General features: G+C 39.5%; 1 protein-coding gene across 6 annotated transcripts in view; it reads right to left on the bottom strand.

Annotated features, from left to right (window-relative positions):
- Window positions 1-17,877, bottom strand: part of SNRK (SNF related kinase) — a 227,731-nt gene that overhangs the window by 29,258 nt on the left and 180,596 nt on the right. For 4 of the 6 annotated variants that reach the window (XM_067005634.1, XM_067005635.1, XM_059077979.2 and 1 more), the window contains 2 exons: window positions 17,113-17,174; window positions 12,993-13,681 (listed from right to left, as the gene is read on the bottom strand). The exons of 1 other annotated variant lie outside the window; for it this stretch is intronic. In XM_067005634.1, coding sequence (XP_066861735.1) covers window positions 12,993-13,581 — 589 coding nt within the window. In that variant the 5' untranslated portion in view covers window positions 13,582-13,681; window positions 17,113-17,174. The remainder of the gene's footprint in view (window positions 1-12,992; window positions 13,682-17,112; window positions 17,175-17,877) is intronic. One more of the 6 variants, XM_059077977.2, reaches the window with a different exon arrangement.

The raw sequence follows: 17,877 nt of genomic DNA, 5'->3' as shown, positions 1-17,877 counted from the left end.
GAATTTGTTAAACCAGTTTCAGCCCTCTAGAAACACATTACCACTGCATACAAAACTGGGAATCACACCCTGGAACATGGGGGTCACACCAACTGAGGGGCTTCCCCGCATCTACTGGAGCTCCCAATCCATGTTAATTCTCTTTTAAACTGTAACAAGAACCTCCAAACGTCAGTGAAGAGTTAATACATACAAACTCTTTTAACACAAAATGGGTTTAAAAAAAAAAAAACTCTTACCTAACACACCAAATACCTACAGATTAAGTCTATTTTGGTTTTAAAAAATAAAAAGAACACTGTACCCTCAATGACTTGATGTTCCTTTTGGAAGTAGCCCTATCTAAAACCTTCCCTCCAATTTTCCATTACAATATTCCCAAGTCATAGCTAGGAAACTAAAAACACAACAAGGAAAATGAGAGCTCTAATAAATAAAACGAATTAGATACGCACAAAAAACAAGGCCACTCACTATTCCACACCTATATTTTATGCCCCAAAGCTTATTTCGAAAGTGCTTGAGCTTATTCCTTCTGTCAGAAAGTTGTGGGCCCACTTTTTACTCAGCCCCAAGGTCATATCTAAAAAGGGGCTTCACAGTGGTCCATAAAACACCTCAGAAACTGTACCTCTGCATGTCTCCGAACAGAGGCACCACAGCTTTCATCAGACTCATGGTGGGTCTAGGACTCATTAAATATACATATAGAAGGGCAAGAAAAAGGAGTACTGAAGTGACCAAAGTGATCAGGAGGAGCCATGGAGGGCGACCACAATTAAACTTTGTAAAGACGTTTAGAAGAACGTACATTTTCATTTCTTACTCTCTGTAATGTTTATTCATTTAAACAAACATTAAGAGCTTGCTGTGCTTACCAGGAGATGAGGATGGGACACAGATACAAACACAGCTCCCTCTCTCCAGGATCTTACTAACCGAGCAAGGGGGACAAGTGAGCCATCTGGAGTGATTAGGCTTGGCATCACCCCATCCAATTCCAAAGGGAAAAGGCACTCAGGGCATATGTCCTCTGCAACTCATCACCCTCTTTTTTTAGCCATTCACAAGCCTTCTATTATTTTTTATCCAACAAAGTAGAGTGCCTACTCTGTGCCTGGATGCATCCCAGGCACCAGAATTTAGGTGTATCTACGAAGAGGGTCTCACTTCACAGTCTTATTTTCCTACTCACCAGACATTGCCACAAATGCTGAGGGCCCACAAATTTTTCCTTAGGTTCCAGCGTTTAAAATAATTCTGAATTAAAGTTTTAAAATATTAAATTAGGCACTGTCTTATACTATACTGCATGTAATTTTAAACACATCACCATCAGGCTAACAAATCAATAACAATTACCTAAGATACACCAATGTTTTCCAAAGACAGTGTAGATTATATAGAAAATGTGCTGTACAGAATGATGGGACTAAGACATGAAAAATGGTGAAGGGCACAAATTGGCATCATAGCTGTAAGGAAGCATCAGCTCCACACAGGAGTCTCTGCGGGTGAACTTGGCCTAGCTCCGGATGTCCTGTGCCATGTCTGCTCTCCACCTTAGTCTACCAAAGTCCACATTAACATGTGAGGATCTGACTGACAGAAGCCATAGTCCTTGAAAGAAGTAAACTACACTCTGTGTTAAGGTGATTGTGAAAGCGTTGCCCAAGCAGCCACCCTGGAATCATGACAGGACCTGCTGGGCAGGGTTTCCCCAGAAAGCGGGACCTGTGGTTGACTAGCCCCGCCAGGCCCACCTCAGGGAGCGCAGGCGAGAGATGAAGCCGGCACGCTGACGTAAGCAGACACACATCCTTCAGCAGCTCTTAAACACACAACAGTCACTCCACAGGCCATTCAGAGTTCTGAGTCTCTTCAGCAATGTGCACTCTGACTGAAAGGATTCCAAATTTCCTGTGTCACTGAGTTTGTTCTACTATATTTTGTTTTGTGAACTAGCCTTTTCTTTAACAGGTTTATGCTTCTCCCCACAAATAAAAAGCTTAAAAAACACCGAAGCAGATCATGATGTTTTCAACTCCCCAAAGGTTTCCTAGGCTACAACCTGAAGTGAAGATAAGTGGTTTCGGTTTCCATATGTATTTCTGTATTAAAATAGTTACTGTTTTGGATGTTTTGAACAACTCTTCTGAAGTTCCAAGAAACTAACCAGTTACCAAATAAACATCAGGACTTTCATTTGTTTTTTTAAAATCTAACATGAACACACACACACACGCACACACACACCCCTTCTTTAGAAGTCAACTGACACCCTGAACACAAAAAAACCTAACATTCTGAAAGTTAAACACAACTAAAAACATGAGCGGGAAAGTATACGCGCACAGGCCTGCCCTTCCCCCAGTTTTCCCATGCATCCAGCATTTCAGAAGTTCCCCCAGGACAAATTTCCAGAGGAGCGAGCACCTCAGGAAGGAAAACGAGGTCAATGCAGCCCCAAAGAAACATGAAGGCGTCGTGTTTCTCCTCCAAAGAAGGACATGCTGAGACAGTTTGAGCTGCTGGCTGAAGGGGGTCTTCATTCACCTAAACCCTGCAACAGTCCTAAGGCGGGAACCGTTCCTACCCCCACTGCACAGAGAGATAAGTGGGGAAGGAGATCGGCTGGGTGGGGAGAAGGTGAGGCCTGAGGGCAGGGGGCTGGGAGACAGGAGGACCCTGAGGCTGGGCTGGGGCGGGAGGAAGGTGACTGACAGGCCATGTGGCTGGAGCTGAGCAGCGACAGGGAAACCTGGGAGGGAAAGTCAGGGAAGAAATGGGGGGAGCCGACCTTGAGGGTCACGCGGCCACAGTGAGGACTCCAGTTTTGACTCTGGGTGAAATGGGAAGTCTTTAAGGTGTTCTGAGCAGAGGAGTGACATAACAGACTCCAGTTTTCAAAGGAACTGAGAAGCACTGTTTTCCTCCTCTGCGGGGTTACCTGAGACTGCCGCCTCCGGCTGCAGACCCGAGAAAGCCCCTCCTTACAGCTCTCCTTAAAGCTGCTCCCCAGGGCAACTCCGACTCGCCCTTGCCCCAAGCCCCAGAAGCCACCTCTCCCCGGAACTGTCAGTATCTGAGAAGGGCAGCAGCACGGAACAGAGAAAAGGAAAGCTGCTTCCAAAATCCCTTCTCTCACCTGCTTACTAAGATACACGCACTCAATGCGGATCAGCCCAACTTTTACCTCCTCAGACAGAATACCCAAAGACTCAGATCAGAGCTAGGCTCTAGTTTGAAAAGTAGGTGAATAGTAACTTCCGGTTTTTATTCTAATAGGACCTGCAGTTACCAGCCCTGCACACCTTTGTCTTTCCACAGGATTTTAGGGGGAGTAAGTGGTGCACTAAGGTCTGCCTAAAACAAAACAAAACCCCTGTCTAGTTAATAGTAGTCAGAGCCCTTAGAAAACTGCACAGGTGCTATAAATCTTCTGAACGAAGAAAACGATTTTAAATGAGGCAATGTGGCAACCTTCTGACCACAGTGGAAAGAAAGCAGGCAGAACAGTCTCTGGGTTCCTCAGGACAAGGGACCCTGATGGCTGTTTAGCTTCAAGTTCCAGGCACTGGAGAGGCATCAGAAAACATTTCCAAGGGACCTGAAATTTGGTTTTCACTTACTTATCCCTAAATGAACACAATGTGAGTGGAGAGAGGTGGAGGGGAGAAACTTAAACTCAATTCTCAACATCAAAAAGAATATACATTCTCGCTCACTCTTTTGAACCTGAAGGTTAAAAAAAAACTTTTCCCTAACGTGCTTATTATCTAAAGAACATTAGAATTAAAATACTGGGAATCTTTTTTCCACTAATGGCTAAAAACATTTGATTCTATGGGTCTGAATCAGCGGTAGGGAAGGCTAGATGCATATCCGAATCTCATGAAAGGCTGTGGGCCTCACCCAAGACTATCAGAATCAATCTCTAGCAGGGCTGTCCAGGCAAGGTGTTTTTTTTCTTTTTAAATCTCCCCCAGGTGAAACTGATGGGCGATCAATTGAGAACCACCAATTTAAATCTTACCATACCACTAGCACAGTAAGCCATACTTTTCAAAACAGAGTCACCACATATTTCATTTGATCTCAGCCTTATCACACAGTGAGAACAATAAGTACCATGGCTAAAAATGCAACAGGGAAAACATCAAAAACATGCTAATCATTTCTATCATATTTTTCAGATGTCTCACTGAGAAATCAATGGTTGAGTCAGCCTGAAAAACCCATCTATAGGGTACCTATAGATTATACTACCTCTAACACTTCATGCTCAAATATTAAATTCAATAACAGCTTATTTATAAAACCCAAAAGATTTTACTCAAGGCACTGCTACCTGCTTCTCAAATACTTGATTATACAACATTCACATTTTAAAGCCAGAACATTGTGAAGACAGAACTAATACCAAATCAACTGCTTTTATTTAGTGTTCATGCCAGATCAATTTTTTTTTTTTTTTTTTTCAGTACGTGGGCCTCTCACTGTTGTGGCCTCTCCCGTTGTGGAGCACAGGCTCCAGATGCGCAGGCTCAGCAGCCGTGGCTCACGGGGCCAGCCACTCCACGGCATGTAGGATCTTCCCGGACCAGGGCACGAACCCGTGTCCCCTGCATCGGCAGGCGGACTCTCAACCACTGCGCCACCAGGGAAGCCCCAGATCAATTTTTAATTGTGATTTCTGAAATAATTTTCACTTCTCATAGGCATGTGAAACTTCAGGAAGTTTAAGGAAGGATTTTCATTTTTTCTTTTGGTTTTATGACAAGTGATGGCACCATACTTTGTAAAAGGTACCTGTCAGAGCATACGACCCTGCATTTGGCAGCTGGGTTGTGGAAGGTGTGCGCCACACTTCTATGGATATGTTTTTCAGTTCTCAGCAACCAAATGCTACCCGTGTGACTAGGCCTAAGCCCCAGGCTGCAATGCAGCTCATACTGAGCACGCTTACACAAGCAGGTTCTGTGTTTCCTTTTATAGTTTTCCAAGGTTTCTGCCCTGGGCCTGAGTATGGTCCTAGTATGACAAGCATGAGTGTATAAAACCTAAAGTTCCTCTTTAGCCCTTGGCACGATAGTGATCAATTAACTCGGAGATAACAGGTAACATCATCCCTCTGCTGAACTGTAGAGACCAGATCCGCCTTGCTCAGTGCTGTGTCCTGGGCCCCTGGCATGGACTAAAGCATGCCATAAACACGTGCTCAGGAGAGGGAGGGAAGGCAGGGGAGGGACTGGATGGAAGCAAGCCTGGTCTTCACCTTGGTCAGTAGAACAGCAAACAGTTGATGATTGCAAAGCTGAGAAAGACAGAGAAAACCTCGATGAACAGCACTCGGTCTGTTACTCACATGGCAGCGTCACCTACAGCAGGATGTGCTCAGGCCAGAGAAGTGTTCCAAGGCCATGCCCACTCCCATATGCAAATAAAACAAACAAGGTGCTACTTTAAAGCAGACCAAACTTCCCTATCTATGCATAGAAGAGGCTCTAATCATCCCTTAAAAATATATAATCCCAAACTCCACACTTGGGCCTAATACTCTGACACAAGCCTAAGGTCTTCTAATCTAGACTCATCAGGACCATATGTCTAAATGACAAATAGTATAAGAATAAGTAATATAAAATTTAGCCAGATTCTGACTCTGGGAAGAAAAGGTCCAAGTCAGAAAATACTGAAACATTACAAAGACATCTGGCTCTAAAAAACAACTGAGAAAAATGAAACTGTACACACTGAGAGTTGGTGCAGCTTGGGAAGGACGGTAAAAGCAAGTACACAAGCAGCTTATCTGAAATAAAAGCAAGGAATTATCAATTCATAGTCTGAGCTATAATGGCAGATCTATGTTAATCAAAGAGAAAATTTCAGATTTGCTTACATCTTTTTGGATTATTTCAAAGCTCTATCACAGGGCTTCCCTGGTGGCACAGTGGTTGAGAATCCACCTGCCGATGCAGGGGAACCTGCATGAACCGTAATAATGGTTCATCAGAACCATTTTTCTTAAAGATTCCATATATGTGTCGGCATATGGTATTTGTTTTTTTTCTCCTTCTGACTTACTTCACTCTGTATGACAGACTATAGGTTCATCCACCTCACTACAAATAACTCAATTTCGTTTCCTTTTATGGCTGAGTAATATTCCATTATATATATGTGCCACATCTTCTTTATCAGTGGTTAGGAATCTGCCTGCCAATGCAGGGACACGGGTTCAAGCCCGGGTCCAGGAAGATCCCACATGCTGTGGAGCAACTAAGCCCAATGTGCCACAATTACTGAGCCTGCGCTCTAGAGCCCGCGACCCACTACTACTGAGCCCACATGCCACAACTACTGAAGTTCACGCGCTTAGAGCCTGTGCTCCACAAGAAAAGCCACCGCAATGAGAAGCCCACACACCACAACAAAGAGTAGACCCTGCTAGCCGCGACTAGAGGAAGCCCGCATGCAGCAACAAAGACCCAACACAGCCAAAAATAAATAAATTTATTTTTTTTTAAAATGAACACAATTCTAAGATGTGTCTATAGACTTCATCAGATCCTAAGGCATTACTGAACCAGAAAAAGCTAAGACTCACTGCTCTAAAATAAATGCAAGTACATATTTTTAACATGGTGAAGGTTAAATGCTCACACCTCAGTGGATATAGGATAATTTTGGGCTGATTATCTAGTTTTACAATTGTTTTTATTTTAAAAAATACAATGTAAAAATACATTTGTTAGCATGCATCTGAACACTGAAAAATTGCAGTGTGTTTCTGTCATGGCGACCCTCATTCCCAGACTATAATCAGGCATTACTGTTAAAAATAAAGTAAAAACAACCCCTACACAACATCTCAGGAACATGTACATTGGAATACTTTTTTGTTTTTTTAATTTATTTTATTTTTGGCTGTGTTGGGTCATCATTGCTGCCCACGGGCATTCTCTAGTTGCGGCAAGCGGGGGCTACTCTTCATTGCAGTGTGCTGGCTTCTCATTGTGGCGGCTTCTCTTGTTGTGGAGCACGGGCTCTAGGCACACAGGCTTCAGTAGTTGTGGCGTATGGGCTCAGTAGCTGTGGCTCACAGGCTCTAGAGCGCAGGTTCAGTAGTTGTGGTGCATGGGCTTAGCTGCTCCATGGCATGTGGGATCTTCCCAGACCAGGGATTGAACCTGTGTTCCCTGCATTGGCAGCCAGATTCTTAACCACTGTGCCACCAGGGAAGCCCTACACTGGAATACTTGTCTTCTAGGCAATGAATAATATGTATTTTTTAACTTTTTATCTTGAAATATAAGACTCACAAGAGTCGCCAATTAAAAAAAAAAAAAAGGACAGGGAAGTCCCATGTACTCTTCACCCAGTTTCCCCGGCAGCAACACCTTACTTAACTATAGCACAATATCATATAGGAAACTGACATTGGTTCAGTCCACAGAGCTTATTCGGATTTCATTGTTTTACATGCACTCATTTGTGTGTAGCTTCCGCGCAATTTTATTACATGTGTAGATTTGTGTAATGACAACAGATACAGAAGTGCTCCATCACAACAAGGTTCCTTCATGCTATCCCTTTATAACTAACTACCGCACTCACTACCATCTCTAGTCCATGGCAACCACCAATCTGTTCTCCATCTTTACAAGTTTGTTATTTCAAGAGAGTTATAAATGGAATTATGCAGTACATAAGCTTTTGAGATTGGCTTTTTTCACTCAGCATAATTCTCTTAAGATCCACTCAAGTTGTTGTATCAATAGTTTGTTCCTTTTTATTGCTGCATAGTATTCCAGGGCAAGGATGCACCACAGTTTAACCGTTCAACCACTGAGGGACATCTGGCTTGTTTCCAGTTTGGGGCTATTACAAATAAAGCTGCTATGAACATCCACATACAGGTTTTCATGTGAAAATAAACACCCAGGAGTGCAACTGCAGGGTTGTATGGGAAGTACATATTTAGTTTTATAAGAAACTGCCAAACTATTTTCCAGAGTAGTACAGTAGTGACTCCTCTCTTGTTATTTTTTCATAATTGTTTTAGCTTTTCTAGGTCCTTGGCCTTTCCATACAAATTTAAAAATAATGTTGTCTATGTCTTCAAAAACTTTGCAGGGCTTTTTGTTTTGTTTTGTTTTTTTGCAGTACACGGGCCTCTGACTATTGTGGCCTCTCCCATCATGAAGCACAGGCTCCGGACACGCAGGCTCAGCGACCATGGCTCACAGGCCCAGCCGCAGCATGTGGGATCCTCCCGGACCAAGGCACGAACCCATGTCCCCCGCATCGGCAGGAGGACTCGCAACCACTGCGCCACCAGGGAAGCCCTACAGAGATCATTTTTTATCTTTCCTTTCTAATTCGGTGAAGTCAACTTAATATACGTTCTTGAAAGCCAACAGAGGCAACTGGAATCAACAGCTCACTGAGCAAGATCTAGCTCTCCTTCTCCCCCCAAATCCCTAGATCTGATCGCAAAGGTAGACGGCACATGGGATCAGACTGAAAGAGGAAACCAGCTGGTAGGAGCATCTGTGGAGCTCCTTTCTAGAAGACACAGTCTGGAAACAGGAAGAAACTGCACCAAGACAACCATTAGAAGGATGAATCAATTTCTCTCACCCCATAACTCACCAAGCATGAACAAGCAGGTATTTGTTCTAGGTGGGAGGAGTGACTGTGGGCACCAGGGGCAGAGGTGTACTGACAGTCTGTCAAATAGTAAGACCAGACACCAAGCCACACTCTGCTCCTCTCCCACATCCACTGGAGGCTACTCAGACATTATAATCACAGACAATTAAGGGAATCTCAAAAAAGAGATAAACACACAACTAACAATCCCCAAGCACATAGGAAACATGGGCAGCATGAGAGAGGAACCAAGTGCATCAAACAGAAGAACTAATACCCAAGAAAAATCATTTAATGGAGCATTTCCAGAAGTATGAAGCTATGCTTCACAGGAAAAATGAAATGTATAGCCCAACAAAGAAAATAAAATTAAATTCACATCAGACTTCACCCTGGCAACTTTAGAAGCAAAAGGTGACAGGAAAATGTCTTCAAAGTTGGGAAGAAAATGATTCTCAGTATGTATTTCCATATGCAGCCAAAGTACCATTCAATGTGATAACATTCTTAGACAAAGACTTGGCAACCTTCTCACAAGTCATCTCTAAAGAATTACTAACAAAACAAAAATAATCTAAGTGAAAGACAGAAAGGTGAAGACTCAGTGGTAGACCAAGAAATTAGTAAAATTAAGTCCAAAATTAAATATTTTTTATAAATAAATAAAAGCAAATAAAAAATCTTTTACTCAAAGGAAAGTGAAAGCAAACTATAGTTGTTTGTATGGTAGAGGGAATGATACAAATATCAATTAACTCCAGACATTAAGAGTGGACACTAATACAAAGAAACGGATTGCACATCTTGCAAACCACTGGAGGAGGAGCAAAGAAAACTTGAATAACCCAACAAAATATGGAAAAAGGTAATAATGAAATAAGGCAAATGAAAAACACAAAATAAGATAGCACAAATAAGTCCAAACATTCTAGTTAAAACAAATATGAATGGATTAAATTCACCTATTAAAAGTCTGACTCACAGATTATAGACACAAAATCCAGCTACATATCATTTAAGGAAGATAAATCTAAAACAAAATGATGAATAGGATCTAAGGCAATAAGCAAATAACTGCAGTTTCACATTGCTAAAAGCTATAGCCCACTATGTAAAATAAATTACATAAACTTTTATATACCTAACACAGCTTGAAAATAACATGTACTAAGCAAAAACTGATTCATATACAAAATTCACAGATAAAAGTAGGAGACTAGCATAATTTTCTCAGAAAATAACAGATTAGAATAAAAACATAATGACACAAAGGAACAAATTACATAATTAACAATCTTAATTATGTATAAAAACTCTGTACATACCAAAAATTTTAATCATACAGGGAATAATAACCAAAAATTACTATGCATTAAACCACACAAAAAAATCTAAAAATATTCCCAAAGGAGAAACCAATCAGGCATATTTATTGACTGTAATGTACTAAAATTAGAAGTTAAAACCAAATGGTTGAAAGGAAAAATAAATGTATCCACTCTGAATTTTTAAAAAACAGAACAAGAAACAAAGCAGAGGGCTTTCCTGGTGGTGCAGTGGTTGAGAGTCCGCCTGCCAATGCAGGGGACACGGGTTCGTGCCCCAGTCCGGGAAGATCCCACATGCCACGGAGCGGCTGGGCCCGTGAGCCATGGCCGCTGAGCCTGCGTGTCCGGAGCCTTTGCTCTGCAACAGGAGAGGCCACAACAGTGAGAGGCCCACATACCGGAAAAAAAAAAAAAAAAAAAAAAAAAGAAACAAAGCAGAGAAGATAAAGTTTAGCAATGAATAACAATGACTGCAGAGTGAAACCCCTGGGATATTACCAGAGATGGAGGCAGAAGGCAACATACAGCCTTAGATGTAAATATTTTGTTAGAAATCAGGACAATAAGGGAAAAAAGCTTTCAATTCAAGACACTAGAAAAGAAAAAAGAAAACAAAAAGAAAACGCAGAGGTCCTAGAAAGAATTAATAAAAATGAAAGAAAAAGTAATGATATAGAACCCCAAAAGTATAGTTAAATAAAATCAAAATCTGATTCTTTGAAAATAATAATAAAATACACAATTTCTGAACTAAGTTTCAATGTTGAGGACCAGTGTACTCAAAAAAAAACTTACCTATAAAATTGAACCAAAGTTGTTTTATTTAGTAACATCTGATAATTTAATTAAATGACAGATTCTAATATTTATTCCCAACTAATTTTGCTAAATATCTGTGAAAAATCACTGATTTTGGCATAATAAACTAATACTACATTAACAGAGAGATAACTTTCCATTTGTTTTTTAAAGCAATTCTGTAGTAAATTCAATCACACAATTACACAAAATGTATGGAAATAAATACAAATAAAGAAAACGAACTCCACCCAATTCTACTGTACCAACATAAGTTAACCATTTATCAGACTGGTGATTATCCTTCTAAACGATTTTCTTTTCCTTTTTAAAAACTTGTTTAAAGTTCTATTATGCAATATTTATGATATAAGGGGAGAAAAAAAGAACATTACAATGAACACCCGCATATTCACTACTCAACTTAGGAAATAAACATCGCCAATACAGTTGAAACCCTCTAGATATGCCTGCCCCTTAGAAGTAACTATTCTGATCTCATGTGTTCTTCATACTTTGCTGCATGTGCATGCACCCCTCAACAATGTATCATCCTGCTCTGTATGTTTTAAGCTTTCATATAAATGTTATAATACTGTATGTATTCTGCACTCATTTTTTCACTTAAACAAGTTTGTGAACTCCAGCCATGCTGACACAGTTTATTAATTTTCACCAAGCTATAGTTTTACCACATGAATAATGAACAATTTATTCTCCTGCTGATGAATAGTCAATGTTGCTAAAAACATTCTTTGAAAATCTCTTGCGTACACAGGAAGCAGAACTGCTGGGTCTCAGGATGTGTACATCTCTAACTTTACCAAGTATTGACAAACTGTCACCTACAAAGTACAAGAGCTCCTGATGTTCTATAGTCTTATCTACACTTGGTTTTGTCGGACTTTAGTTTTTCTCAATGTGAAAAGTAAGAAAATATCTTATTGTGGTTTTAATTTGCCTTTCCCTGATTAGTAGTGAGGTTGAACATCCTTTTCATGTTGAGACACTTATGTTTCCTCTTCTGCATATTCTGGGCCTCATTTTCAGATTAGAGCCTCTCCACTAATCAAAAATCTCTGCCTCAAATATTCTGATGAAAGACTTTAGTGAAGCCTGGTTATCTGTAGTGTGCAGAAACCATTTTTAACCCTTTCTTTTCCAGAACACAGTCTAACATGAAAAACAATGTCTTGGTGTACAGAGTATTCAGTGTTAAGATCAGCACTCTTCAATGTGTGCCTTTAATCTTCTATAACCTGCATTTTAAATGATCAGAATGCAAATGGAAGGCTCATATCTATGAAGTCTGATATCATGTGCATGCAATATTAGGGCATATTTTTCCAAGACTAAACCTAAAATTTTTAAAAGCTGACCATACCTTCAGATTAACAAATCCTTAAAAATTGAAAGTAAATTCCTAAATGACCTTCCAAACTAATATGACCCCAAGGGGACAAAGTTGACACAAAATGAAAAGCAATAAACCCTTCTACCACAACTAAATAACTCATGACAAGTGGGTGAGAGTGTGAAAATGTGTTGGGGTGAAGGGAGAAAGTCAGTGGGAATACCAAATGCTACCACTATTCTGGAATCCACCACACAGCAGGCACTCTGTATATCAATTTCCTATTCTGTACAATGAGATGGACAATAACCACCACAAAGGTCAGTGTGAAAAGTAAACAAGATAACATACGATACCTGTATCTGATCTAATTCTATTTTATGGATGAGGAAATGAAGCAGAGAGGTCAAGCACACTGTTCAAGGTCACAATAAATGATTCCAATGCCCCAATTCTTCACACTGCACTGTCATATTCACAGCACCTGTCTAATATGGGTCTCATGACTGTTAAAAAGTATTCACAGGAAGGAGATGGCTAGAAGTATCTCAGAAGATAGGTAAAGTACTCAGACCTTAAAAAAAATTAAAATGGTCAGATGAGAGGTTACCTTAGCAACTTACTCATTTTCCTTTGTGCTGACAAATATACTTTAGACATTAGCCATCTAAAAGGTAAAATAAACTCATCGCCAGCTTTACAGAAACATGGCATTCGTGAAACCCAATCTGTTAACTAAGACCCATTTAACAGAAATTCTCTTAGAAATTATTTTGATACCAACAACAACAGATTTGACCAACTACACTCTAGCCAGTAGAATTCAAGAGGGCAAATACTGGAAGGTTACCTACCTACCGCAGGTGCATCATACTCATCACCAAGCAGAATTTCTGGTGCAGAATACGCAAGAGATCCACAGCTTGTAGTGAGCTTCTTCCCTGGTTGAAACTTGTTGCTGAAACCAAAGTCTGTCAACTTTACAAGACCCTGTTTTTCAAAGAAGACCACGTTCTCGGGTTTTAAGTCTCTGTGAACCACATGGAGTTTATGGCAATAAGATATGGCATGAACTATCTGAGCAAAGTACTTCTTGGCCAAGTCTTCATTAAGTCCCTCCTCGTGCTTCATTATGTAATCGAACATGTCTCCTCCATCCCCAAGTTCTAGAATAAGATATAGTTTGGTCTGGGTGTCAATAACTTCGTAAAGGCGTACAATGTTGGGATGCTGCACTAGTTTCATGCATCTCACTTCTTGGAAAAGATGACCAGTGGCTAGAGTGTCCAATTTTGTCTTGTCAATAACTTTTACTGCCACTTTTTCACCTGTAAAGACATGCCTGGCAAGTTTAACCACTGCAAAATGACCTCGACCCAAGGTTTTATCCAGATCATACAATCCAGCAATCTTCCCATCATACCCTCGCTTGAATCCTGCCATGCTGGTCCAACAGAAGAAAAAATATTTAGACTGTTTAAAATGGATCTTCTCATAGATCTGGTGAAAATAAGGAATTCATTTTCAATGTCGCCATGGACATCTACAAAAATAAGAGAAATAAAATTAAGTTTTCTGTGACTTTTCCTTTTATGGCTTCATTTTTCTTTAAATTTTAAGAGAAGCTTGAAATAAATATAGAGACATAAAATGAGTCAGGGGCATTTATAACAACCTATTTACATATTTAGGGTTTACTTTATAAAGGTTGATAATTTAAATACCATTTTATTTTGCAAACTGATAAAAAGTTAGTTTGTTGAAACAATTTTTTGGTGATGTCAGAAATAAGAAAACTGGCAAGTTGGATAAGCTATGTTTTAAAAGAATATTTTCCAAAAGTAATTTCTATTAGTGTCTTAAAAAAGAAGTCAGGGATTGACAAGAAAGGGAAAACACAAAGAATATACACTTGGACAGAAACCAACAACTTCTTCCTATTACTCCAAAATTGGCACTATTTCCTTTAAAATCTCTTCAATAAAGGCTTCTCTAACAGGTGCTATTACCTTCCCTTCTCTTCTCTGCATCTCCAAAGCACCATGGGACACCTGCATCCCAGGCGGTCTTATTCTATAGGTTTTTGTATATACCACCTTTATCCTGAGACTGCAAGGCTCCTGAGGGGTCTATGGTTTTATCAATATTTTTTACTTCTACCCTCCCCTAATGCCTAGAACAGTGTTTTACATATAGCAGGTAATTAAAATTTTGTTAAATTTTGAAATGCAACTTTTTTTCAAAATGTTTACAAGGCAACGGTTTGCTCTTGCATCACTAGTGCCTAGAACAGTAAGTGGCACACAGTAGGTGCTTATTATTTGCTGACTGACTGGTACTCACTCTTCGTGCTTATCAGTTACGCTTATCTTCATTACGGTTTTCCAACTCTCAAACAAAACCTACTATGATCTGCTTATATTTCAAGAACAGACAAGCATGCATTTAAACCATTTAACTGTTAAAGACCATTTGGCTTTAAAAACCTTATTTCATATGGAATTTAAAATTCTCATCCTTTATAGTGTAAACCTTAAAATATAGAAATAGGTTCTTATAAATGACCCTGACTCAGAAAAATTTTTTAATGTATATAATTATACAAATTAAGACATCACTTTAAATCTCACAGACTGAACTCCCACTATTATTTTTTCTGACCAAAACTTAATAGAATTAAATAACAAAATCCAATGAAAAATACAGCCATTTCCCAAGACTAGATCTTTCCTATTAGTGCACATTCATCCCTTCAGTGAAGCTTTTTCTAATGCTCCTGGTATACAGTTTCACATTTTCAGTTACTTTTTGTTAAGAACAGTACTTACAGCATTTACTCCACTTTGGTGAAAATATCCCAAAAAACTAAATTGTACATAAAATAAGGTAGTTTTTCTTTTTAAGCACTAGCATCAAATACCTTTAAATCTCATTTTCGCTTAAAAGAAGAAAAGCTAACATTTACTGAACACCTACTATATGTATTTGTACAAAATTAATCAAATTGGATTGTGTCATTGGATCTTAACAATCCTAAGAGGTCAGTATTATTTCCATTTTATAGCCAAGAAAACACTTGTGTTCCAGGTATGTGCTAAAGCCAAGGTTCAACCTGAATTCTTATTTCAAAGCATCCACCTCTTATAAACATTTGGCCACTCTTAACAACATTATATTTAGGATAATAATATCTTAAGAGTTAAAATACTATAAAAGAGGCATAGGCATTCTCCCATGCAAACTGAAATGATCTGAATCACATATCTAGGGCCCCCTCAAGCTTTTCTGTAATTGTAAATTACCCTCAGAGTAATTTTGAGTGATTTGTTTTTTTAATTGTAAATTACCCTCATAATCCTAATAGGATTATTAGTCTCATTTTGAGGCACAAAAATAATGAGTAACTTGGCCTAGGCTATAGGGCCAGCGTGTAAAAGAGCTGGGATTTGAACCCAAGGCTATCTTTGACACCAAAATCTGTGCTTTTAACCACTATGCTACACTGTTTCTGCATTAATTTCAGAAACAAAATCCTATCTCTATTAAGATTTTTTAAAATAAGAAACCCGTACTATCTATGTACAGGGGCTGGAGAAAAAGCAAATTTCTTCTATACTATGTATTATCCTTGTCATCTGAGCTAATAATTTTAATAAGATTAACAGGAAAATCCAAGTGGAAAAGTCTTGCTTTATTTGGACAGTAGTTCCCCAAAAGAAAGTTTAATTCAGGCATGTCTAATTTTCAAAAATAGAAACTCTAAGCTAACTCCAGGGGGCAGAAAACTATCTTTAAATCTTTAACTTCAATTAATTATAATGGCGGTAATTACTCTTAAAATTCTACCCAAGTCTATGTTTCTATTGTACGAGTTTGCAAATGCAACTTTCGTTTTCAAAACAAACCTCTTCAAGGCTGCCCCCAAGTTACCTAATATTTTTTTTTCATCTATCACTTTAGTTTAGATGTATTCTACAGTGGCATATAAATCAGACTTTACAAGTAAATCTGAGTTTGTCTGAATTTTAACTTAATTCATTTTTTTAAGATTTTTTTTTTATTACAAAAGTAATAAATGAATATACAGATGAGGGAAAAAGTCTTTTTTCAGGGTCTTAAACACCCAGAGATAATCACTATTCACACACTGTCATTTCTCCTCCCCAGTACTGTGTTAGCAAAAGCGCACAATGAAATAATTTTTAATCTACTAGCAAGTTTATAGGGAAGAATCTTATAGGGTCCTTTTTTAAAATTTTATTTATTTATTTCTGGCTGAGTTGGGTCTTTGTTGCTGCACACAGGCTTTCTCTAGCTGTGGAGAGTGGGGGCTACTCTTCATTGCAGTGCGTGGGCTTCTCACTGCAGTGGCTTCTCTTGTTGCAAAGCACGGGCTCTAGGCACGCAGGCTTCAGTAGCTGCGGCACGTGGGCTCAGTAGTTGTGGCTCACGGACTCTAGAGCACAGGCTCAGTAGCTGTGGCGCACGGGCTTAGTTGCTCCACGGCATGTGGGATCCTCCCAGACCAGTGCTTGAACCCGTGTCCCCTGCAATGGCAGGCAGATTCTTAACCACTGCACCACCAGGGAAGCCCTAGGGTCTCTTCTTAATGACAGACTACCCTGTAATGAAATGATACTCTCACTATCAAAGAATTTACTTTTTTTGGTACTTTTCTGGGTACACATATCCCTTGCTCACTGCCTATGAAACTACAATTGTATACCTAAAAACAGGAAGTTACGTATAACTGAAAGTTGGGAGGAAAAATATCCTTGTTATTCAACATCTTTTTGAATACACTGTTTAACCCTCCTATCGAGTATATTTTGAGTTAGCACAGGAAATAATTAAATCATTTTTTGATCTTGGAGGATCTTGCAGTGCCTGAAAATCATTCTGAACACCAATGGAAAATGTTAAGATGTGTCTTATATAAAGTAAAGGTGACTCTGCACCAGCTCCAAGACATACCCTGCCAACTGCATACTGAATAATCCTTGTTATTACTGTGTTTCGTTAGGTGCTTCTTTCTCCTAAAAGAAAACACAAAAAAGATTTTAGTTTAGTTCTACTTAACTTTGCTTAAAGTTAAAATATAAACCCTCAGGCTGGATCCAGACAAACATATAAAAATGGTAAATTTGTCTTTCGTGACCCAGTCTCCCATTTTCTTTCTCTCCTCTATGAATTGCAACCCATTCAAGGAATCTTTAATCAACAGGAATGTCACAGTGAACAGATACATGGAGACTGGTACAGTTAGACAGGTCAGAAGGATTACTGCACTGGAAGAAGGAGGAAATTATAATAACGAACAACACTAAAGTCACCATTTTTAAATGCCTCTTGGGTAACGAGCACGAATCAGGACTGCACTGAATCCTCACTAGGAGCCTGCAAGGTAGGCACAAGGAGGCTCAACCTGCCCTGTAAGCAGCTCCAAACCTGCTCAGCCTGGCTTGGGAGCCCAACTTGCCTGCAGGATTCCCTCTGGGCTCATGAAACACCCACTCCAATAGCCAAGGAGGGCAACCTTCCCAGCACACCATCCTCTAGCAGGGCAGCAGAAATCAACACCAGCACCAGAGAACACACAACACAAAACACCGTTGCATTAGAGGCTTTCCATCTGATAGTGAAAAAAAGAAACTTTATGAACAAACAGAATGTGAGAGGATCACTGACATCTAAGTTCACCGCACAGTGAGGTAATACTGACTGACTGAGGCAGCTTTG

This window comes from Kogia breviceps, chromosome 10, assembly GCF_026419965.1.
Source record: "Kogia breviceps isolate mKogBre1 chromosome 10, mKogBre1 haplotype 1, whole genome shotgun sequence".
Classification (NCBI taxonomy): domain Eukaryota; kingdom Metazoa; phylum Chordata; class Mammalia; order Artiodactyla; family Physeteridae; genus Kogia; species Kogia breviceps.
This window is presented reverse-complemented; position numbering and strand designations above follow the sequence as displayed.